The sequence below is a fragment of the Mytilus trossulus genome, chromosome 6, assembly GCF_036588685.1.
Source record: "Mytilus trossulus isolate FHL-02 chromosome 6, PNRI_Mtr1.1.1.hap1, whole genome shotgun sequence".
NCBI classification, from domain to species: domain Eukaryota; kingdom Metazoa; phylum Mollusca; class Bivalvia; order Mytilida; family Mytilidae; genus Mytilus; species Mytilus trossulus.
The window spans coordinates 3338157-3363140 of record NC_086378.1 but is presented as its reverse complement, the minus strand read 5'-3'; the positions used below and the strand labels follow the sequence as shown (position 1 = coordinate 3363140).

Below are 24984 nucleotides of genomic sequence, written 5' to 3'. Positions count from 1 at the left end.
AGTTTAAAACACTAAGCAAAATACAGGTTGAACAAAACAAACCCGCCACATACTGATGTTCTACGGAAGGGTAGGCAATTCCTCAGTAGATTCCGTCATGAACATTGTTTTAATCTCAATCCGTAACCTTAATTTAATCATGAGGAACCCATGGTTCGAACACTTCATTGTAATCAGAAAACCTTCATCACTAAAATAGTAATAAATTACACCAGTCATAGATTTCATTTCAACTACGAGATATATAGCTTGCCGAATTCTTCCTGTGCTTGTTTCAAGCCATGAATCAGTAATACAGTGGTTGTCATGACTAATTTTTTTACTGTTACATTCATAATTCTATCCGTATTTATGACGTACGTTGATTTGCACATGTTAACATTCTTGTTATTTAGGTTATGGTGGATATCTGTTTAATATAAGTCATACATAGATATAGGAAGGTGTGGTGTGAGTGCCAATGAGACAACTCTCCATCCAGATAACAATTTAAAAAAGTAAACCATTATAGGTCACTGTACGGTCTTCAACACTGAGTCTTGGCTCACACCGAACAATAAGCTATAAAGGGCCTCTAAATAACTAGTAAAACCATTTAAACGGGGAAACCAACGGTCTAATCTATATTAAAAAAACGATAAACGATAAACACGTATGAATTACATAAACAAACGACAACTACTGTACATCAGATTCCTGACTTTGGACAGGCTCAAACATTTGCAGCGGGATTAAATGTTTTAATAGTACCAAACCTTCTCCATTTTTCTGAAACCATAGCATTACATCACAACATAGAAAAACACACGATAAAATATCAATTGGCAGGCTTAACTCAATCAAAAACGTAAATTAATATTTGTGTTATCCAATGTCGGCTGAACACTGTAATACTGCTACATATACATTGAACAAAGTACCACTCGTATCGTGCTGTTGAATATTCAATTGAACATCTCTGTCATTTTCTTGATAAAAAATAATTATACCTTAAAGATATAAATCTGGCCCACACTATCCTTTCTTTACATTTTATCCGGATATATGACGTCAACATTGTTAAAATGAATTCATACTGAGAACATGTATAGTTTAATTAATCAAATCGGTTCTGATAAATTATTCAATGTTAAGTGTATTGGGCGAAAAGGGTTGGTCAAGTTAATTGATTAATCATTTTCTGAATTAACGTATATATTGTCATAATAACAATCTCGATCTGTTTTGGATAAGATCGGATATCAAACGTAAGTACATTTATATTTATAATACAATACACAATTTGTTTGGGTGTCGCACACAATTTGGACAATGTAACGGAACTAGAAACTACCGCCGTATAAGTGTGTTTTTTTTTTGCTAGATGCAAAATAACATGTTTCATTCACCAATTATCGTTAAAAAAAGTACCTAGTTGGAAATGACATTAATTTTTACTTTCGTTTCTATGCTTGATTTTGTTTAAAATTTGTTTTTTTCATGTTCTATGGACTTCATCTTTTGAATTGTGCATGGAGATTGATATGTTCGTTAATACTATTTTTTTTTTAAATTGTCTTTTAATATTGTTTGATTTGTCACAAAATTTATTCAAACATTTATACCTCAATTATTATTGTTTTGCCTCCGATTTAAATAGTATATCGGTAAATTATATATCAAATCGTTCTTAAAACCGTAGTTCTATAAAATACTTTCAAACACGTTTACATTTGATCATTATTTATTTATTATCTTTATCATCTAGACCAATTGGGAAAATGAATAAGGATTATCAAATGATGTGTAAATTGAAATAATTCTATAAAATAAAGCAGATACACACTACATAGAATGAATAGGATTTTTTTTTTAATTCAAAGTATTCACTGCTTAAAACAAATGGAAATGGAATAAAAAAAATAGTGATTATGTAAATGAAAAAAATAGGTTAAATAAAAGTGCAAAACATGAAATAATTGTCGTGGCTACAAAGCCGTCATCTTTACGTCTTATGTTATCTTCCGACTAAGACTTATTATCAGATTTGAATTTACATGAGAACTAATACGTGTACCACAATTTGATTAGGATCTGCTTGCTTTTTCCCAAAGTCTGAGATCACCCCTGGTTCTTATGTTGGTCCGTGTTACTCAGTTATTTTGTCTTAGTTCTTTTTGTACATTTGTTTGTCTGTTGGCAGTTCCTTTTCGATTTTGCCATGTCATTTTCAATACCTTTTCTATTTATGAGTTTGATTATTCGTTTAGAATCTTTCGACTCTCTTTCAGACCCTTTATCCGGTAAAAATTCGATATAATGTAAAGGAAGTAAACGCAGGATAGGATTCGACAAAGAATTAAAATATTTTTTGAATAAGAAATAACATTTTTGAATGTATTTGAGGCACACGAAAAAATCAGGATAAGTATGTAGGCATTTTCAACTTTCATAGTTTGTGTTCATGTTCTATTGTTACAACCCTGTAAGGGTGTTGGGTTCAACATTGTATAATTCTGTATGTACGTGTTTTCAGACAGGAGTCTCTAAAAGAGTGATTATTATATTGTCATAAAATTGAATATTTTTGTTCTTGTATTTTTAAGTTGCACAACTGCCAATGCTAGGGGGAGGGTGTGATACCATAATAACACGTTTGACTCCGCATCATTCTTTATATATTCATGTTCAAAGTGATGAGCCGTTAACCAAAAGTATAATCATAAGAATACCGAACTCCAAGGAAAATTCAAAACGGGAAGTCTATAATCAAATGGATAAGTCAAGAGCTCAAACACATCCAACGTTAATAACAACTGTCACATTCCTGACTTGGTCACGGTACTGGCATTTTCATATGTAGAAAATGGTGGCTTATACGTGGTTTAAAGCTAGTTCAACCTCTCACTTGCATGATACTTGTTGTGTGCTGCTGTATCTCATATTTAATTTGCAACAAGTCTAAAAGGGTGCAACATCACCATCACCAAAATATAATAAAAATCATGAACATATTTTAGATATTTCGAATAACTAATAACCCTTAGTCAGTAAGATGTAAAATGAATCTTTTCTCACTGAGTATAATCTGATTAGCTCATTGTTGATGGTTGTGCGGCGGTAAAAATAGTTGCTTACTTCTGCATAAGGAGTACTCCGGAGCACACTTGTTTCATTAAAAACTATAACACATCTTTTTAATTTAAACTACCATTTCTCTGGAGCATAATTATTTGAGTAAACAAACATATAACTTAGCAAAAGATAAAATCACAAGAATACTGAACTTCGAGGATTTAAACGGAAAGTTCCTAATCAAATGGCAAAATCAAAAGCTCAAGCATCAAACGAATGGATAACAACGGTCATATTCTTCGCTTGCTACAGGAATTGTCATATGAAGGAAATGGTGGATTAAACCTGGTTTTATAGCTAGCTAAACCTCTCACTTGTATTACAGCAAGCTTATGTACAGGTGTGTATAAATTCTAACAAGAAGAAACTTGATTTATAAAATGTAGGAAGTATATTACTTGGTTCTCGCCCTAATTCTATAGTTGGTTTGAAAACATTCGGTACAACGTAAATGTACGGCTATGAATATTGTAAGACACTACTATAGCAATGAATGTATATCCCAGTAAACATACTAAGGCTGAATAATGGCGAGATCTAATTTTAGAAGGTGATCTAGAAGAAAATTTTGAAATAATACTCAGTTTTTTCTTGATATTATAATCACTACAAGATCTATAACTATGTCATAATTACCAAATCTGATAAAAGGAAATAATCAAGTTCAGGTGACATTAAAAAAACAAATTCCCAAAATAAACTCAGAGACTGATAACCATGGGCCTCTCTGTTTCCAAAATTTAAACAAAAACATAGCATGAATTTAACTAAAAAGTAAAATCACAAAAATACTGTACTCATAAGAAAATCCAATCGAAAAGTCAATAATCACATGGCAAAAACAAATGGCAAAACACATCAAAAACCAATGGACAAGAACTGTCATATACCTGACTTTGTACAGGCTTTTTGTAGTGCGTTGTAAACAATATCTTAAGATGTATTTGACAAACCCTATTTTAAGTAAACAAAACGCTAATCAAAAAAACCGTTGGAACGTATTATTCAGACCTCGCATGTAAAAAGTAAAATCACAAAAATACTGAACTCCGAGGAAAATTCAATCGGAAAGTCCCTAATCATGGCAAAATCAAATCACAAAACATATCAAACGAATTGACAACAACTGTCATATTCCTGACTTGGTACAGGCATTTTCAAATGAAAAACTGGTGGAATGAACCTGGTTTTATAGCGCTAACCCCGAAGTCTTGAATCCTACTAGTTAATGTGGCGTCTTACCCCTTTAACACTTATGATTGATACCTGGTACCTTTGATAACTAATTTATGAATTAATATGTATCTACTTTTCATCTTTTGTCACTTGTTACATAACAAACATTATTTGAAATAATGTTTGAACACCAAATTAAATACAATAGTACATGTCGAGGCTATTAAGACAATAGGAAGGGAGAATGATAAAGATTAAAAATGAATATTGAATCAACAATACGTAGTTGCTGTTCCACTGGCGATTCGCAGTGCGATTTTCGTGATTACACATAATTCCATTCGCAATGCGATTTTCGTGATTACATTTCATTCCATTCGCAATGCAATTTTCGTGATTACATTTTACTCCGTTCGCAATGCGATTCTCCTGATTACATTTAATTGAACGACCGAATACAGAATACCAAAAACCGCTAATCGATTAACCGGACTTTTTTTCAGTTTTAATAGTTTTGATATAAATTTGTATTAAAATCATTAAATAGTTATGTTTTATTTTTAAAAAAATGTCGTCGTAGTAAATAATTTGACAGATCAATTGTCCAGTATATTGATTGCTATTGTTAATCCTAAAACCATAAATTTAATAATAACATGTCTGTAAAAGAGGGACGAAAAATACCAAAGGGACAGTCAAGCTCGGTGCAAGATCTTAAGGAAACATAAATAAGATACATGTTTTTAACAGTTACTTTAAACCTGTAATACAATTAGATTTAACGATTTACTTCATTATTTCATTTTTCATATAATATTGTGTACACCTACATCTAAATGTGCAACCTCCGTAGGCTTTGTAATACTTTAAACGAAATGCTAACTAAAAAATTGTGAAATGCAAAACAATGTGAATGTGAATCAACAGTTTCAGACATATTCAATTCTTGGAGATCATGAAGGTTTATTTTTTTTTCAATATGAAGCTAGTACAAACGCCATATTTGATATGGTGCATTTGATTATTAAAAGTCAAACCTCGCAATGAATCCTCATAGACAAGCCTTATAATGCCATAGGACAACACTTCAATTCATCGTACTATAAAAACGTCACTTTATGACTTAGATGGATTGTTGGCATATTGACACTTATGCCACATCTTCTAATATCTATATGTAGGGTACAATAGACATCAACTTTAACTACCAGTTAGACGGTTATTTGGTCGAACGATTATCCGAGTAACCAGTTAGGCAAAAGTGTACGATTTGACATCACTAATTAAAAGACATGATTAACAATACCTTGACTGGTAGATCGGGCTAAAATATTTTTTTGAGTTCTCAACTCTCCCCTGTACCTCAAGGAAAAGTGGAACATCGAACGTACAACAAAATACACAGAAGACATACTCAGTCTATAAACGAGTATCTGTCCGATGTGAAGAAACAAAAAACTAAAACAAAACATGACAAGGACAAACACAAATTAACAAAAGACAACAAGCAGTTACTGACATTCTTATGTAAGACTTCAATTTAATTGATTGAAGAATTATGTCTTTACTATATTCAAATTAACCACAATTAATTTATTGGGGGTTTATTATTATACCATCATAAATTAAACGAATAGAACATAACCCGTATCATTCCAAAAACTGGTTTAAGAATAAATGCAAAGATCCTATCATGAATCAATATCAATTTCAAAAAAGGAGATCTTGAATGACTTTACAACATGAACGTAACTAAATCCCTTTGATAAAAAGTATGTGTTATATTAGCTTTTAATGACTGCATATTTTTGCTTAATATAGACTTTTACCATAAACGATTGAATATGAAATACCTGAACGTTTATGATGTCTGCACGTTTTTGATGTGTTTTGTTATTTGATTTTGCCATTTGATTATATACTTTCCGATTGGATTTTCCTCTAGGTTCAGTATTTTTGTGATTTTACTTTTGATTTATATTTACGAATTATGTTTTTGTAACGATTATAAACTTTCACAAACGTTTTGACTAGCTTATATAGTATGACAGTTGTTGTCCATTCGTTTTTATTATTGCCACGTGATTAGGAACTCTCCGAATTGATTTTCCTTTGACGTTTGAGTTTGGTATTTTTGTGATTTAACTTTTTATGATATTGGAAACCCTGGTATAATATTTTCAGTATAACTGGGTTATTTCGTTAAAATCAAGTACGTTGTATATAAGTGCAAGCAAATCTAACAGTTGAGGTATATCAACACAAAACAGAGAAATATGTCATTGTTATTATTAGCTTCAAAGAAGTTAAAAAAATAAAATATTCAAAGTGCATATACTGACGTCTTCATACATAAGTGACAGCCAAAAAAGAATTCAAATATTTAAAATTATTCTAAATTTGTTTGTATCCGAAGTTATTTCGATATGTCATTACTTATTTCAAACGTAAACTCAAAAGCGAACAAGCATGGTTTGTGCTTATAATTCAATTTATATAAGTTTTATAATATAACTCATCATAGATACCGGAATTGAAATTTTATATTTACGCCAGACGCAAGTTTTGTCTACAAAAGACCCATCAGTGACACTCGAATCAAACAATTTTTTAAAAGGCCAAATAAAGAACGAAGTTAAAGAACATTGAGGACCAAAAATTCAGTAAAAAAAACATTTATAAGCAACATCTAATTGACATGTTTTTCTGTGTTCTTTGTTACTAATAATCACCTAGTATTAATAATAAACTACATATTCACATATGATTTTTAAATACCCAATAAATTAATAAAAATGTTGTCTTCGTGAGTTTATTAAGCTAAGTTGTATATAGGTTAGAGGAATGAAAACATAGAAGAGATTCTAAAGCACCAATATGAGCAGGCAATCTACTAAGTACGTTCAATGAATTACTACACTCTTCAAATGATTTCACTGTTCAACGTATGTAGACGAAACGCACGTCTTGCGTACTAAATTATAATCCTGGTACCTTTGATAACTATTTAGGTATACCTCAGGGACCAGCAGAAGGACACATTCCCCATTTCCGTTCTCAATTTTATCTCATTTTAAAAACAAATTTTTGATAAATTTAACAACGACAGTCTTAAACATTTCCTAGGCGAAATAGATATGTTGTTAAACAATTCAATATGTTGATGTATGAATCATATTATACACACTTATGGTCAAATGTTTTGATGAATGTTGCAGTGAATACTTTTTTAACTTGTATGGTAAAAAACTAATTCAGTGGATAAATAAATAAATTCATATTTGGATTACCTCAGGAATACTGGTTTGGAATTCCTTTATGCCCGCGTCACACTGTCCCGATGTTTACGCCGATGGCAACACGATTATGGAAATTTTCAAAATCGGGACTGATCGTATCCAGATCGCGCTATTCGTAGTGCCATCATTAATCATTATAGAACAATCGGCCACTTTTTCTAGCCTTCAGGGACAACTTCGGGAAGGGTTCTAAATTTTTTAACATGTTAAAAAATCCCAGAAGGTACGTCTGATGTTGATGGTTCGTATTGAGTTCGCATCTCCATCCTCACCATCGTAATGTCACCGGGAATGCACCTTTGAACATCGTATTGCATTCATTTTGCCATCGTTTCCATCGGGCAGTTTTGACATTACGATGTCTACACGAATGAATGACGAAGCTACCCGAAGATCTTACGATGACAACACGACTTCGCGAAGACCTCGTAATCCCGTCGTGTTGCCATCGAAAAAAAGTACGAAAGCGACAAGATGGAACTACGACGGCAATGAATCCAGCTAAATGTAAGTTCATTTTCGAGCTAAAATACATTTAAAGTGCCATGCGCGATATGCACTGGTCAGTCTAATACGACAGTTAAGAAAGACGTTCACAAAACATGGAGCTCATATCATATGATTCTATGAGAACAAGAAAGGCGACAGCGTTGTTTCTATTAATTCAAATGGAACAAAAAGAGCAGCTATTTCAGGCTCAGGATTTACTTTTACAAATAAAATATTATTTTTTGTCATTTTTTCATATCAAGTAACATAATGAAGTTCATATACGCGCCTCGTACACCAACACTGCAGGTACACGTATATAGGGAAAACCAATTTTTCTTCATTATTCTGTTTTTTTATGTATCGTCTGAGATGTTGTCACACGAATGTTTACTCCATAACCATTTTGTTTTCTTTATGTCATATTTTGCCGCATTTGTTGCTTTTCTTTTTGTCTATATTATTATGATATTCTCCTGGAAAGAGCTCTTTTTGAATAAAAAGGATCAACGAACCCATTACATGACCTTTACGATAGATCAGTAAACATGGGCTTAATTTTGGGTGATTATTCAGACTAGTGCACACATTTTACAGTTCAAACAAGGCAATACCGAGCGTGGCATCCCCTCGTATGTAACATATTGGGGACAAATATGGACACTTTATTTGTATATGACACATGCAAAAAAATGGTAAATTGAATATGCATATTTGATACATAAACTTTTTTTTAGAAATCAACCAAAACATTCAGTAACTGGAAATACCTTTAATATTGTCTTTAGAACCAGCAGGTAAAAAAATGAGCAACCAATTTCCTGTGTATTATGCTATTTCAAGGAGAAAAAACAAGTCCATCTGCATGACCTTGACCTTTGCCGTTGAACGTTAAAAATGTCAGATCATTACAAGGAGGAACAATATACCAAATGTGTTTAAAATCTTTTGAAGCATATTGGTTTTAAAGTGTCCACAAGGGTGATATTGCCTTGTATTTCAACTGCCACTGTGACCTTGACCTTTTGACTTTAAAATCAATAGCGCTTAAGATGTTCTTAACGAGTAACACCATACCAAGTTTTGAGCATTTTGGTTCTAGAGTGTCGATATCATTTTTATCTACACGCAACTTACATGTAGTAGGCAAGGGGATAATAAACTAAGTTTTATAAGAATTAGACAAAAAGATCGATTTCCCGTCATGCATGGCAGACTTGTACAGAAACGATATGTTGTCGAAATTCTGTTCGTATCATAAACAAGTTCAAAACAGATAAAATTTGAAACGCGTGATGCCTTCGGCATATAATTTAAATGCATCGTAAGCTTACACGACATCGTATGGCCATCATGCCATCATTGTAATCCATCGTGTAGCCTTCGTAATCCATCGTGAAGCCTTCGTGATCCATCGTGTAGGCTTCGGCTGAGATATGAAGCTTAAATACTCGTCTTCGGTTGACCTTCGTATGTGCATCTTACGCTATCGTATATAGTTTCGACACCATCGTATAGACTTCGTTATTCATCGTACTTGCTTCGGTCACTTTTTGGTATTTTAACGAGATCGGGACCAACTTCGTACGAACTTATAGATATAGGAAGATGTGGTGTGAGTGCCAATGAGACAACTCTCCATCCAAATAACAATTTAAAAATTAAACCATTATAGGTTAAAGTACGGCCTTCAACACGGAGCCTTGGCTCACACCGAACAACAAGCTATAAAGGGCCCCAAAATTACTAGTGTAAAACCATTCAAACGGGAAAACCAACGGTCTAATCTATATAAACAAAACGAGAAACGAGAAACACGTATATATTACATAAACAAACGACAACTACTGTACATCAGATTCCTGACTTAGGACAGGTGCAAACATTTGCAGCGGGATTAAACGTTTTAATGGGCCCAAACCTTCTCCCTTTTTCTGAAACAATAGCATACCATCACAACATATAAAAACATACGATAAAATATCAATTAGCAGACTTAACTCAATCAAAAAACGTATGATTACACAAAGAACGAATAAATTTGATCTGCGATATCTGAATACAAATGCACAGTTAATTTACACTTTTTCGCATTCGGGTGTCCATCGTATATAAAAATCGGGACAGTGTGACGCGGGCATTAAAAAAACAGTCAAACTGTGGGACGTTAACTAATCTGTATTTGGCAAAACCTTTCAGAATTTTTAACCCTTAATGCTTATCAGCTTCGTTTTTTATTCAATCTTTTTTATGTTAATGTAACTCATTAGTCTTTTTGTAAATAAAACGCGCGTTTGGCACGATTAACACGCTTTTATAGTCCGGTTTAAAAAGAGGTTTTAACTACCTAAAGAAACGTTAACTTAAAATGGTTTCGGAACTTTGTTTTAAAGTTCTTTCGGTTTTTATGTTCAGTCGTATGTTTTTGCCACGAACGTACTAGATGACAGTTATATAGAAACACGTGCCTCGAACACAGCAGTCGGTATCATAAGTTTTATTTGTAGATTGCATTATTGATTAATGTTCAATAATATGATATAACACGTCAACTTAATGTAACGTTTAAACATGTAGCCAAAAAAAAACGTTTCTTTAATTAGAACTATACAATATCTCACCGTAAACATTTTCATCTTTCCTGTAAATCTGATAATTTAAAACCATTTAATAGATTTTAACGTGAATTGGAGTAATTCTCCCCGGATTGACTTCCGGCAATCGTCATATTCAACACATGTTAAACTAAGTCGGAATGATTCTTCTAGACAAAAATTAAGGATGCATAATTTTGAATTAAACAAGGTGTGTTATAAGGAAGAAAAGTAAGCAGTTTTACCTTTTTACACTCAAATAATCCCCACTAATGCGTAATTTTATAAAGCTATAACACCTTATTAAAAAATAAATACCTTTTATAAGAGATGTGTTTTGTTGAAATGTTACTCTTTTAAGTTTGTGTGAATAAGAAGTAGTGCCACAATAAGGTAAGGTTATGCCAACATTTTTTTGTTTAAATATGCATTGAAACAAAAAGTAAGTTTTCTTATATCTGTTTAGAAAAGAAGATGTTAATGTTCAAAAACTGACACTATCAATGACAGAAAGAGACAAACTTTTTTTAATCGTTTCACCCTTTTTCGTTTTGTTCATGTATTCAAGCGATTTCCTGTCGGGCTTGTAAGTTCATGCATCGTTTAACTTGTGTTTTTTTTGTTATTCTTAAAAGAAAAGAACAAAATCGGTTATGTACACTTTAAAATACATATGTCAATTTTGCAGAAATATCAATTTTCAACAGCGATATACTACTGTCGACGTTTTTAAAGCATTAATGTACAATATTCGTCGTATCATTGAGAGTAACATACAAAAAGTATAAAATAAAGGTAATTCAATTTGCGATTTATATTGCAGCCCTTTATTTATAATTATAAATATATAAAAAAAAAATACGTAAATTTATTTGTACCCAAAAACATTTATCTTTACTTTATACTTACGAATGCAATTTAGAATACTTCATAAAAGTCTAAATGTAGTATTAAACTTGAAATTTGACGAAGCCAAATAAGCTACGATATATGGTAAAATGTTGGGTTTTTTTTTGACAGTTTATTTTAAAAAAAAAAATTACTAGTACCGTAAACTTAGGAGATAACTGTATTGTACGTTAAGCTTGGCCTTCGTAAAACGTAGATTTTATTGTCGCAAATTCAGTTAACCTAACGATACACAGCGGAGTAATGTAAATGGATATTTGTGACAGTAAAATAAACTAGTTTTACGAAGGCCAAGCTTTAAATACAATACAGTTATCTACATATTGCAATCTTATGCATCATATTAAAATAAATATCAATTTAACAAATATGTTGGTGTAAAATGACATAAATGAAAAGGTCGGCTAAACTGCTGCATCGTCTCTAACAATTAAACAATGTGTCGTCATATGTATACTCATGCTGTGTAACATAAAATTCTGTACGAAGTTATACATTTTGTACGCTTCAGAATGGTTTCAAAGATGACAAAAAGAACATTTTAAGGCTTAAATTGTGTTTATCTTAAAATTTGATTTTCCATATATAAATGTGTCTATCCAATGGTGGCGTATATATTTTTCAATGGTCTACATATGTAGCTTCTATCAAATCCCGCGACTGAAAACATGGATGAAAGGGCCTCAATGCATATGGTATCAGTACAAAAAGAAAAATCGTAACACGGTAATTACCAGAAAATACTAATTTAGTTTTGGCACCGAAGAAATAAAAAAATAAGCTATAATTGTCAATTGCACTTTCAATAATTATAAATAAATCTGACGGTTATGACAATTGAAAATTAGACAATCATTGAAACGAGAGTATTTCGTAAAAAGTATAATCCTGGTACTGATATATATTTACACCACTGGGTCGATACAACAGCCGGTACACGTTTCGTCCCCGAGGGTATTACCAGCCCAGTAGTTGCCTGCTGCAAAACTTTGAATTTTTTGAAAACTAAGGATTTTCTTATGACAGAAATAGATTACCTTAGCCGTATTTGGCATAACTTTTTGAAATTTTTGGTCCTCAATACTTTTGCAACTGTTTTGCTTTATATCTATTTTGATCACAGTTGAGTCTTATGTAGATGAAACGCGCGTCTGGCGTATTAAATTATAATCCTGGTACCTTTGATAACTATGTAAGATGAATTAATTTACAACCAGTTGGTTGGTATTTCCTTCAATATGGTATCACCAGCCTAGTCAGTCAGCACTTCTCTGTTGACATGCATCGTTTTTATATGAACATTATTGAAATGGAAATGGGAAATAAATTACTTAAACTCTATTTGCAATCATTTCGGAAATTTTTGTCTTCAATACTCTTTCACTTTGGTAATTTATTTTGGCTTTTTAAAACTTTGAGTGTCACTGATGACTCTTTTTTGTCGAAAATTCGTACACATTTGTCAGCCTGATATATGGCCAGATTATTGATTATAATGAATATTTGTGGATTCAGACGACATTACTCAAGAAAAGCGAAAACAACATAGGAATCTACAAAACACAACATAAATTTTTGGCACACGTGTTCTTTGAATCGAGTACATCGGAATATGTAATAAAAATTGGGGTCACCGTTCTTGTTTTCATTGTAATTTTCATAGAAAAACGTCAATTTTGGCGACAAATTTAGTTAGGTATATAGGGGCAATGCCTTTTTTTCGACACACCTTTTTATATTTTCCAATGAATAGCTATGTTCATATTTACGAAGAAAAACAAAAAACTAACATAATGTCCAGGATTGCATACTGAATCCATACACGTATAGAAACTCAAATGTCACCATCCTTGTTTTTGAGATAAATGGCTTCAAAGTTGATCTATACGCCTAGAATTTGATCGAAAACGTGTGACGTTACAACTATATATTATTCAGAATATAACTTTATTCCTACTGAGAGATGTGGAAAACAAAATATGTGTCGGGATCTGAATGATGTTTATTTTATTTTCATTTCCACTGTTGGGTTTATAAATAAATAAATAAAAAAGATTCTGACGTCAGGCACTCAAATCAATCAATATGTTCGTAGCTAGTAGATGTTTTTATGTTCTGTTGAATTGTTCCTTTTAAAATTGTTATACGATGATGACTGATGTACCCATATTTTGACTATATTATTAATTGTGACTTTTTTTTTAACGCTTAATGTAAATATGACGGAACTTGATGAGACTGTTATTAAAGTGAGAGGGTTAGCGCTATAAAACCAGGTTTAATCCACCATTTTTTACATTTGAAAATGCCTGTACCAAGTCAGGAATATGACAGTTCTTGTCCATTCGTTTTTGATGCGTTTTGTTATTTGATTTTGCCATGTGATTATGGACTTTCCAAATTGATTTTCCTCTGAGTTCAGTATTTTTGTGATTTTACTTTTTATTATATTTGCCTTGTAATGCAATATATATATGATTTTCACATCAAATGAGCATATACTTAAAACTTACGTGAACGGGTTGGTTTCACGTGAATCTGAGGTTAATAATTCATGCATAAATCACCGGAATTTTGTACACGGTAAATGCACGTTTATTTAAAAAAAAAATAGTTTTAAATAATATCTTTATTCTTATATTTTATTAAAATCATGAAAAATACCTTTACATTTTTGTAAAGTTCAAGTGAAAATAAAATGAAAAAATTTCACCTGAGATTCATTCGAATTAACAATTTTTAAACTCTATCATATTAGACAATGGTGATGTCATCGCTGCATTCATGCAGATATAGCGTACTTCAAAATTGGATTCAGTTAACAGTTTTTTTATTGCTGGGTTTGATGGTTGTTTAACGTTAAGTGGCAAATAGTTCATGCATGTTCGGGACGATACAATACAATTTTGAAAACTGATGTTTATAAAAGACACATTTGATGCACCAGTCAAAAAAGGTTAAACAATCTGTTATATATATAAATTTTGAAATATTCTAAATCTCGGGTCTTTTTCTGAAATCAATAAATGTGTTTGTAGATATAGATGTTTTTGTGTTCTGTTAAATTGTTCCTTTGAAAATTGTTATACAATGATGACTGATGTACCCATATTTTGACCATTTTTTTTACTGTGTCTGTTTAGTTAACGCATCAATATAAATAAAACTTAATTTGATAAGACAGTCATTAAAGTGAGAGGGTTAGCGCTATAAAACCAGGTTTAATCCAACATTTTCTACATTTCAAAAGGCCAGTACCAAGCCAGGAACATGACAGTTCTTGTCCATTCGTTTTTTATGCGTTTTGTTATTTGATTTTGACATGTGATTATGGACTCTCCGAATTGATTTTCCTCTAAGTTCAGTACTTTTAAGTTGTGAAAATCATGAAGAAAACAAAATGATTCTGATAAATTACACATTCTAAAAAAAATTAACAAAACTCCAAGAAAAATTCAAAAAGAAAAAGTCCCTTATCAAATGACGAAATCATAACCTCAAAAACATAACAAAAAACGAAAAACAGCTGTCATAATATTGACTTGGTACATAAATTTAGCATAGTGTACTCTGTGTGGTGTAAATGTGTGAGTTGTTAACTCAGCAAGTCGGGCAAACCTTGCAAACTGTATGTTAAATTTCACAAAGTGTATCATATGACGATTCTGTCATTTGTGAAAAATGATTTACAAAACAAATATTGAGATCATATATACATTCTTTATAGAAGCAAAACTAACCGCGAAATATAATAAAATTAACGGTACCAATTTACTTGCACCCGATACGCATTTCGACAATACATGTCTCTTCAGTGATGCTGGTAGCCAAAATATTTGAAATCCAAAGCTTATATAAAAGATGAAGATATAAAAGTTCCGTCTTGAAATTACATATGAAGGAGATGTAAGCCGGTGTCAGTACTCTGCGTTCCTTTATATTTTATCAAAATGCATAATCTAGCAACCTGTCATGAACCAAAAAAATGAAGAAAATCTAGACGATATGAGCACCTTTTATATGATAAGTAACACCAAGAAAATAATTTAAAAGCTGCAGCAACACGATTGTAGTCCTAAATAATTAGCCGTATAAACCCTATTTAAACCAAGTGCGGGATTGACCGGTTAAACAATATGACGATTCGTGCTCTATTAGGTGACATTACATATTTTTTAATATGCAGTTCATGTAATGGAATGGTAGTTTGGAGATCCTAAATATAGTAGCAATATAAGCAAGCTAACATTCCCGTCATTTTGTCTTTAAAGGAAATTTGATGAGTTGGTAATTTTACGGCATCTCCTTATTTCATTATTTCATTATGGTTTTAATTTTCTCTATAGAAGAACAAAAGTTTTAAGACTTAAACAAATATGTATTAAGAGACTGAAATGTTACTGTGATAATTATACTACACATACTTTCCAATTTAGGGGACCAACGTTTACTAAAACTTCAAGTTAGAAGTAAAAAGATACTCGTCCAATTAGCATAACACAAACATTCTTTTGTTTTATTTCTACTTGTACTTTTACAAATAAGGACTCATGTCAACCCACTTCCATAGTGAGCAAACGGTAACGTAGATATTTCGTTTTGCGTAACTGTTCATTGTCCATTGAAAAACATTTGAGGCAATGATTTAAATTTAAACAATTAACGGTTCAAGTTACGGGTGAAGATTGTAGGATTGATAGATTGATTGATTGTTGGTTACGAAAATAGTCCCTTATATCATCTAAACGTTATCTTTTATGAAAAGGTAAAATAACAAAAATATCGAACTGTGAGGAAAAATCTTAACAGAAAGTCCCTTAGCAAATATGACAAAATGACTTGTTACAGGCATTTTCTTATGTAGAAATCTGGTTTTTTAGCTAGCTAAAATTCTCACATGTATGATAGTTGCATAAAATTCCATTATGCTGACAACAATTTGGGAACAAAACTAATGACGTTTTACAAAGTCGCAGCTGCAAGCTCTTGACTACCGAATGCGTGGGAATTTTAATGATAGTTACAAGTCTTTAGAAACATTACAAAAGATTTGTAAAATATTTAACAAAGTTTGTAATGGCAAACTAAACATTTTTTTAACTTAATTTAGGAGTGTGAGGTTTATAAAAGAAATTGTGTTAAAGCTTTAATCCTAATTGGTTATTCATAACCATATGTTTGTTTTTAAATAATGTTGGTTTTAAAGTGCAAAATAGTCCCGGTACAGTTCTATTTCATCTGTTATTGTGCTGGTTAACCCACTTTTAATGATCTCAACATTTCCTTTAGCTATATGTTTACCAAATCTAATCTCTTTTCAACGAACTATCAATTATTTCAAACAATCCCTAAGAATAATGGTTATGTATCATTATGAATTCTGCACAAAATTTTTAAGTTAACAAGTGTAAACGTATAACTTTTTTTAATCGTTTCTAACCCTATCAAATATAAAATTATATAAAACGCTATAAGTGAATGATAAAATCATCATCCTGTCAATTGATAGATATTCTTGAATGTTAACACTCCTGTAACTTATGATATCAGCTATTACAAGCAGGAAACGGTCAACAGTTGGTTATTGATCAATTAATTCTGAGATATCAATGAATGATATGATAAACGCCGGATGTACAATCGGTCAACAATTTTGTTATTTGCCTTTCAAGTATACTAAATAATGTTTTCTATGACAAATATATGTTTGATAATTGATCCTAAGTGATTATAAAAATTAACACGTAAATGACACACCCGAATCAACGCTGATTTTATAATCTTCTGTATATGGTATAATTGATTCTTAGTGATTATAAAAAAAAAACACGCTTACACTAACAATATGAACATACAATATTCGACATATATAGAATGAATTTTTTAACATGCGTACATAAAAAAAGTCTAAGAATAGCTTGATGACAATTATATACATTTTTTTTTTATTTTTCACTTTATCAAAAATGAGAGTATTGTTTGTTTCGGTTTTTTATGCAAGTTCACATTATTTAGCTTGATTCATGTATACCTGTTGGGTTTTTTTTTAATTGAGCAGTTATCTATAGTAGTTAAAATTCTCTGTGATTGAAATGTACTAAATCTCTGTTCAATCCTTCATTTAAACTGGGTTTTCTTGTTTATTGTGTTTGTTTTTCATTTTAGCGTATTCATTATACAACACTTGATGTAATATAACCATAGACAGACAGGGGATACATGCCTGTAGTTACAAGTACATAATGAGAAATCGTCATTTTATATTACCATTGATTTTCACTCCATATTCAGGAGTATAGTGTTTCTTTTTCTTTTTTTTTTGGGGGGGGGGGGGGGGTAAATAAGTAATTTGTTACCAGTAAAGACACGTCAATCCAAATGTCATAAACTAATTCATAATAATATTTTTTACAATCACAAATAAGCGGGAGGTTTGGATAGTAGCCAAAGTTGAGTTTAATCCATGTTGGCCAGCTGAAGGACGCCTCCGGGTGCGGGAATTTCTCGCTACATTGAAGACCTGTTGGTGACCTTCTGCTGTTGTGTTTTTTTATTTTGGTCGGGTTGTTGTCTCTTTGACACATTCCCCATTTCCATTCTCAATTTTATTCTTGTTTCAAAAATGTCCTGCTCAAAGTCAGATGAGTTTCAGATTTTGATTTTGACATTTGGTTAGATATTCTCGTTTTGAAATTTCGTCAGAGTTCGGTATGTTTGTGATTTTTCTTTATACTGTCGGATTATTTTACTTTTGAAAAGTAACCAAGGAAACACATCTGTTAGACAGCTTCGCTTCATATCAGAATAAAACAAAATTAAAAAACTTTTTTTCTGTAGTTTAATTTAATATTCGTTTTTCTATAATATGATATTCTAAAAGAAACGAATTCCTAAAAATTGATAGCATTATAGCACGGCGTCGGAATTAAAAAAATAAAAATAAAAATAGGAAAAAATAACGGTATTTTATGTCCTGTACCAAGTCAGGAAAATGGCAGTTGTTATCTTAAAGTTCGTTTCTAAATGTGTTGCATTGTTGTTGAGGTGAGGTTTTTTTTTGTTGTTCACTTCAGTGCTTCTGTTGTTGTTCCGGTATTTTCCTCTTACAGTTGATGTGTTCACTTCAGTTTTATTTTGTAACCCGGATTTGTTTTTGTTTTGTTTTTTTTACTTTCGAACAGCGGTATACCACTGTTCCCTTTATATACATTGCATAACAAGCGTTGTTGTAGTAATTGAAAAAATCGCTATCGGTTATCCAGTTGTGTTTTTTGATTTTATAGAGCCTGCAAATATTGTGTCAAAATAAAGGACGTCAATTTAAAACAGCGTTTCTGGGATGTCTAGATTTATCTTGATTTAAAAAAATAAAATAGTTATTTAAAAAATATTAAATTGGATATGTTGAGAAGCTTGTTTGCTTCATTTTCCAATATAAAGAAAGGGAATTAAACCGTCTGTTCATATTAAGAGAGATTCCTATGTTTGCTAACGCCATCATGCAACTGTCTTGTTTTAAAATATTGTCGTGAAGATAAATATATGAAACAATCGAAATGAACCAAATAATTTTCTGGATGACATTTTTCGAGAAATTGTTTAAAATATTGTAGAATGAAACACGTGGATTTTTTTAAGTTTCGTTTAGTTTAAGCTGGTTTTTGTGACAGTCGGTTGCAATCGTTTTCAATTTATGTAATAAGAATTAATGAAATGGAAAAATACATTTTATAATAGATTGTTCTGTATAGTTATATAAATGTTCCGGATATGAGGACGATATAATTTTGAATTCCAGAACATTTAGGAAGCATATATTTCCGTCAACTGCTTCGGCATAATGATGAAAGAACGTCATGATGTTTATGAAATATTTAATACTAGATCGATAATAAAATAATTAGCCTTGTCAGTCGATAAAGTATGTAGTAACATGTACTTTAATATTCGTCAGTAATTGAATATACCTGTAGATATCGCATGATTTTAGTTTTTAGTATTAAGTTTATCTTAAGTCCAGTTCAATTATTTACAGATTTTAACCAACACTATTACCATGACAACGGTACTGACTTCCATACTAGTAGTGTTTGGATTTAGCATGGTGCTTAGTGTTCCCGCCAGAAGATCTTCTTTGACAATGAGATTTGGTGAACGACAGAAAAGTGGTCGACTCCCCTACAGACTGAGAGAGTTTGACAACAACAATGATGGTGCATTGGACAGAAAAGAATTATCAGAATATTTCAAGTCAACTTTTGATAATCATGATCACATAGCACAAAATGTAGAAGAAGCTTTTTATGTCCTGGATGTAGACGATGATGATTTTATTAATGTTTTTGGTAAGTATCAAATACTGACACTATTATTTGGCTTTCTTCAGACCGATAAGGTTGCAATAATGTTTGTAAATATGTCTTATTTCGTTTTCTCTATATATTATCATAACAAAGATTCGATGGGTATTTAAGTTAATTGGGAATATCATAATTGACGAGACATTTACCTTGAGAAAAAAGGCAACAGTAGTATACCGCTGTTCAAAAGTGATGAATCGACTGATTGAAAACCGAGGGAAACTCATCAACATTATAAATACTTATTATATAAAGGGTTTTTTTTATCGCTTTTGACCTGTTTATCATTTACATTTAACAACTTTTGGTTCATTTGATATCAGCTCTTCATTGGTCAAATTCGATTATGATGTCAAATTTTCCTTTGAAATTCCAACTTTGACGTCATGAAAAAAGTGTCCATGTCGGATGACGTCACAAAGATAGAACGCATCTTTGTGCAGGTCGTTCGAAAAGTGGATGAAGATTGTCTGCATATAGTCTGAACTGAATCATAAGAAAAACAGATTCCAACACCTTTCTCGTTCAATATGATATTTATCCACTCTTGACAGTTGACTTTTTATTATATGAAACTCTCGGCGAGCATCGCGTTTAAAAATCTAACTGTCTCGCGAGGAGTAATGCTATATCACAAACGGTAAAATCATGATATACACCTGGAATTGTGTTTTTTTACACATGACTACCACCATCCATTCATTGCTTTTTATTTCTATCATAAATTTATCTCATGGTTCAACTATGATAAACATTAATCAAACATCTAAACAAGGAGGAACACACGTGCATTTTTTATATTTATAGTATATAAATCTTGACTGGTTTTTAAAACTTTTTTGAAACATTTCAATTCTACAATTATACAAGTGATTGTTCAAGACGACTTGAAAAAGAATATGTCATCAAAGATAGTAAGATATTTAAAAACAGCGTTACGATGTTCACATTTGAGGAGCACTATATATGACTACAGTACTATAACATACTTGCTTTTTGTCTGATAACGTTACGAACTCAAAGAAAAAAAAATGGAATGATCCTTTTGTATCGTTCTATTTTATTATTTTATCATACTTATCTTAAAACCTGCACTAAGTCAGGAATATGACAGTTCTTATCCATTTGTTTAATTTGTTTGAGCTTTTTATTTTGTCATTTGATTAGGGTCTTTCCGTTTCGAATTTTCCTCTGAGTTCGGTATTTTTGTTATTTCACTTTTTCCTCATGTAAAATGAATGTTCGAATAATAACTTAATATAAACAACATTCTGTTCAGGAAATCATAAATTCTATGAGAAGGTCTCGAATACATTCATTTCAATGGTTTAAAGAGTTTGTAAAGACTTATTAAAAAAATAAGCAATGAAGAAACACAGTCGCATTAAATGAGGCACACTTATAATAAACGTCTCTATAAAACGGTACTGGTAGTTCCTTTACTAATCGACTTTTCCACTCACCTAAAATGATGACAATTGACGACTTGTAACAAAGAATCATATGTATGATTATGGTCGTTTATTTTTTTTTATTTTTCAGAAGCCCAGCCATTAGAAAACTTATGAAGGGAACAATTATGTTCTGTGAATGAACCTGAATTATGCTCATTTCATACGTCAACCTACATTTCATCATTATATTTGACTTTTTCTATACATCAGTAATTGTGATGATATTCAACGTGTACAATCATCGAGTTCTTAATAAATGGAGAGAAAAAAGACTTACGTGTAAAATGTATTAATTTAGTTATGAGTTAATACACATCAAAGATACCAGATTTATTATTTAGCACACCAGACGCATGCTCTGTTTAAATACCACTCACCAGAGCTTTTTACTAAGGTTGGAGTCGCAGACTTTCTGTTGAAATAAGTCCTTAAAATGCGAAAACAACTGCGTTCATTCTAATTCAAATATCTTGATAAAGTCAATTTCATAGAACTTCCTGTTAAAGTATGATCTGTTTCAATCTAATACAAGAAAATAATTTTTGGTTATTTTTAACTTTTTTAAGTTATCATAATCAATGCTGTTTTGCTCCATAAACATAGGCATAACTTGAATTTTGGACAACGATGTCAAATGTACAATAACAATTTCAAGTAAACACAATTACTAGAGGTTTTCTTGATTTCCAACACATTAGCAACTTGTTTTTCAACAAACAATCAGCATTTCCATGCAAACTGACTGTTTTCCACTTCTGTGATCTTTTCCTTTATTCATATGAGACAGACTTTATACATGAGGTTCTTATGAAGAATGAAAAACATACCGTATTATATCTTAACTTCGCGTCCGCTATAAAAAAAAAAAAAAAAAAAAAAAAACACTGTCCTCTCAAAATCATTCACATTTTAGTGACAATACTAAACGCGTCTATTTCCTCAAAACATGAAATATGGGAGATACAGCTAAGTTAGAAATGGAAAATGTGTTTCATTGCCGATTGTGAACTTTCCATGGTATGTTATACATAAAGGCAACAGTAGTATACCGCTGTTAAAAACTCATAAATCCATGGACAAAAAACAAAATCGGGGTAACAAACTAAAACCGAGGGAAACGCATTAAATATAAGACTGGCATACAAGAAATAGGTTTGGCTAGCTATAAAACCAGATTTAATCGTAAATACGAAAATGTCTGTTCAAAGTCAGGAATATGACAGTTGCCCATTCGTTTGATTTGTTTAAGCTTTAGGTTTTGCCATTTGATTAGCTGTAGGGAGTTTCCGTTTTGAAATAACTTCGGAGTTCAATACTTCTGTGATTTTAATTATTCCATTTATATGAAATCAATTGGTATGTCTTGTACTCAATTTTTTTCTCTTTTGAATAATTACGTCCGCCATATAGTTTTAACAAGTAATTGCTTTAACTTACAAGACATGCTTATCGATTTCCTAAAGTTAAATTGCACTTTTATTGAGTTAACACAACAAATATCTTCAAATTATATACTTTTATATTATTTTAAGTAGTATAAAAAAAATAATAGAAATGGGGAATGTGTCAAATATATAACACCATATGTTTTGGACAAATCAATTTGTCCTTTGGATATATATTAGTTTTTGTAATCCTCGGGGAATCGTGGTACCGATTTATATGTGGCAGAATTTAACAGTCTTTTATATTGAGTATATAATTTCTAGTTGATACGATATTCTCTAGAATTTACTAGATAGAGGTTGGTTAAATTGCTAACTATGAAACTATTAAACAAAGAGTTCAAAGTGGTAAAGTTGAAGCCCCTATCGACAAAAATGCTTTCAAATTTGTTTGACGGTAACGGCATTACTGTTCACTAATGACGATGACGATGGAAATGTTCAAAGCGAAAAGTCCCTAATCAAATGGAAAAATCAAAAGCACAAACTTATCAAACAAATGGACAACAACTGTCATATTCCTGACTTGGTAAAGGCATTTTCTTAACCACAGTCATGTTTTCTTTTCCTCGAATTTGTTCTCACGTGATCAACACAAACATCTAGGAGATGCCTTCAGAACCTGAGATTTTAAACTCATATCTAGTGACATCTGTGAAACCACATACCTTAAAGAAGTTATAAATCAAATAATTTGGTACTTAAGCTCTGGCATTTATTTATTTTTTTGTCACCGAAATATAAGACTTCAGATTTAAAAAAAAATGTCTATTCATTATTAACTACTGACACAAATAAGTGTATCATCTGTATGTTATTTGGATAGCTAAATGCAAATAATAAATTTGAAATCCAATAACATTAACACATAATATATGCAAATCGTCTGAAGTAGGTGAACCATGACTTATGGCGTACAGCTTAATAACCTTTTCTCTAAAAGGAGATACTCGCGTATTCCAATTTTAGTATATCTGCATTTCAAATGTTATCGCCAACTTAACTTGTAAACTTTTAAGATCAATACACCATGACTTAGGTGGCAGGACCAAATAATATCCATGTGAATAAAATGTCAATTCTTATACATATTCATACCAAATATCAACGACCTACCATTTGTGGGACTGATATGATCATAAACTTAATCAAATTCTTGATGCTGTACACGGATCACCAGAAATAGCATCCCCATGCTTTACCTGTGTATTTTTTTCTCCACACACTTAAATGTCTCGCCTGCTTTATTTATCAATATTGAGTTTATGTTTTAAGTGTGTGAATGATGGTTTTAATATAAGTTTCAAATAAAATTAACATTATTAATGCAGATGAGGTCGAGGTCAGGTAAACTCAGAAATACATGTTCTTTATAATCCTTCCATTAATCCAATATAGTAAACCTATTGCAAAGTGTATCCTAGAAATGGACCTAAAGAAAAAAAACGAGGTCATAGCTAGGGTAAAATGAACCACATAGACAGACATTTACACTATGCCATTATTATATACACCAAATATAGCTGACCTATTGCTTACATTATTAAATAAACAAACAACCCTCCCAAAATGGTATTGAAAGCTGAACCATGAAAAGTAGGTATTTAAAAGGTCAGATTAATCATGCAAGACAGACATGTACACCTTGTGAACATTCCATGCACAAAATATAATTCGACTTATTGCTTATTTTTTTCATAAACACTCACAACCAAAGAAACCATACAAATGAGGTAAATGTTTTTTTAATTTGTAGCAGTTTTGTGTTTTTGTTGTTACATTTTGTTTACTCTTATAGTTAACATGCTTCCCTGAGTATTGGCTTGCAACTAGGATTTGTTTCAGTTCAATTGATTCATGACTTTAAAGCTTTGAACAGCAGACACTACTATTGCATTAATCAATAGTATCTGTGATACAGACTTGACCATGTTAACTTAACCTTGATCTATAATCCTTGAAATGAGGTCACATCATTTTTCACCAGATTTGGAAATTTGGACAAAGGTTTTATAAGTATCTTACTTTTGTTGAATGACAACAAATTTTCATCATTATTAGGTCTTTCCACCTTTTGTTTTTCTTCTGATTATTTTTTTTTAATTCTTCTGCCGTCTGAGATGCTTTTTTGTTTTACAACATAT

General features: G+C 31.4%; 1 protein-coding gene across 2 annotated transcripts; it reads left to right on the top strand.

Moving 5' to 3' along the window:
* The first annotated feature begins 1064 nt into the window (after positions 1 to 1064).
* LOC134723139 (uncharacterized) lies at positions 1065 to 21660 on the top strand. 2 transcript variants are annotated; one of them, XM_063586779.1, is made up of 3 exons: positions 1065 to 1247; positions 19617 to 19926; positions 21484 to 21660. In XM_063586779.1, exons 2-3 carry the CDS (start codon positions 19638 to 19640, stop codon positions 21507 to 21509), a joined length of 315 nt encoding a protein of 104 aa, XP_063442849.1. In that variant the 5' UTR covers positions 1065 to 1247; positions 19617 to 19637; the 3' UTR covers positions 21510 to 21660. The 2 variants fall into 2 exon arrangements, with proteins under 2 accessions (XP_063442849.1, XP_063442850.1); XM_063586780.1 differs by lacking the exon at positions 1065 to 1247 and adding an exon at positions 10993 to 11065.
* The last annotated feature ends 3324 nt before the right edge of the window (positions 21661 to 24984 follow it).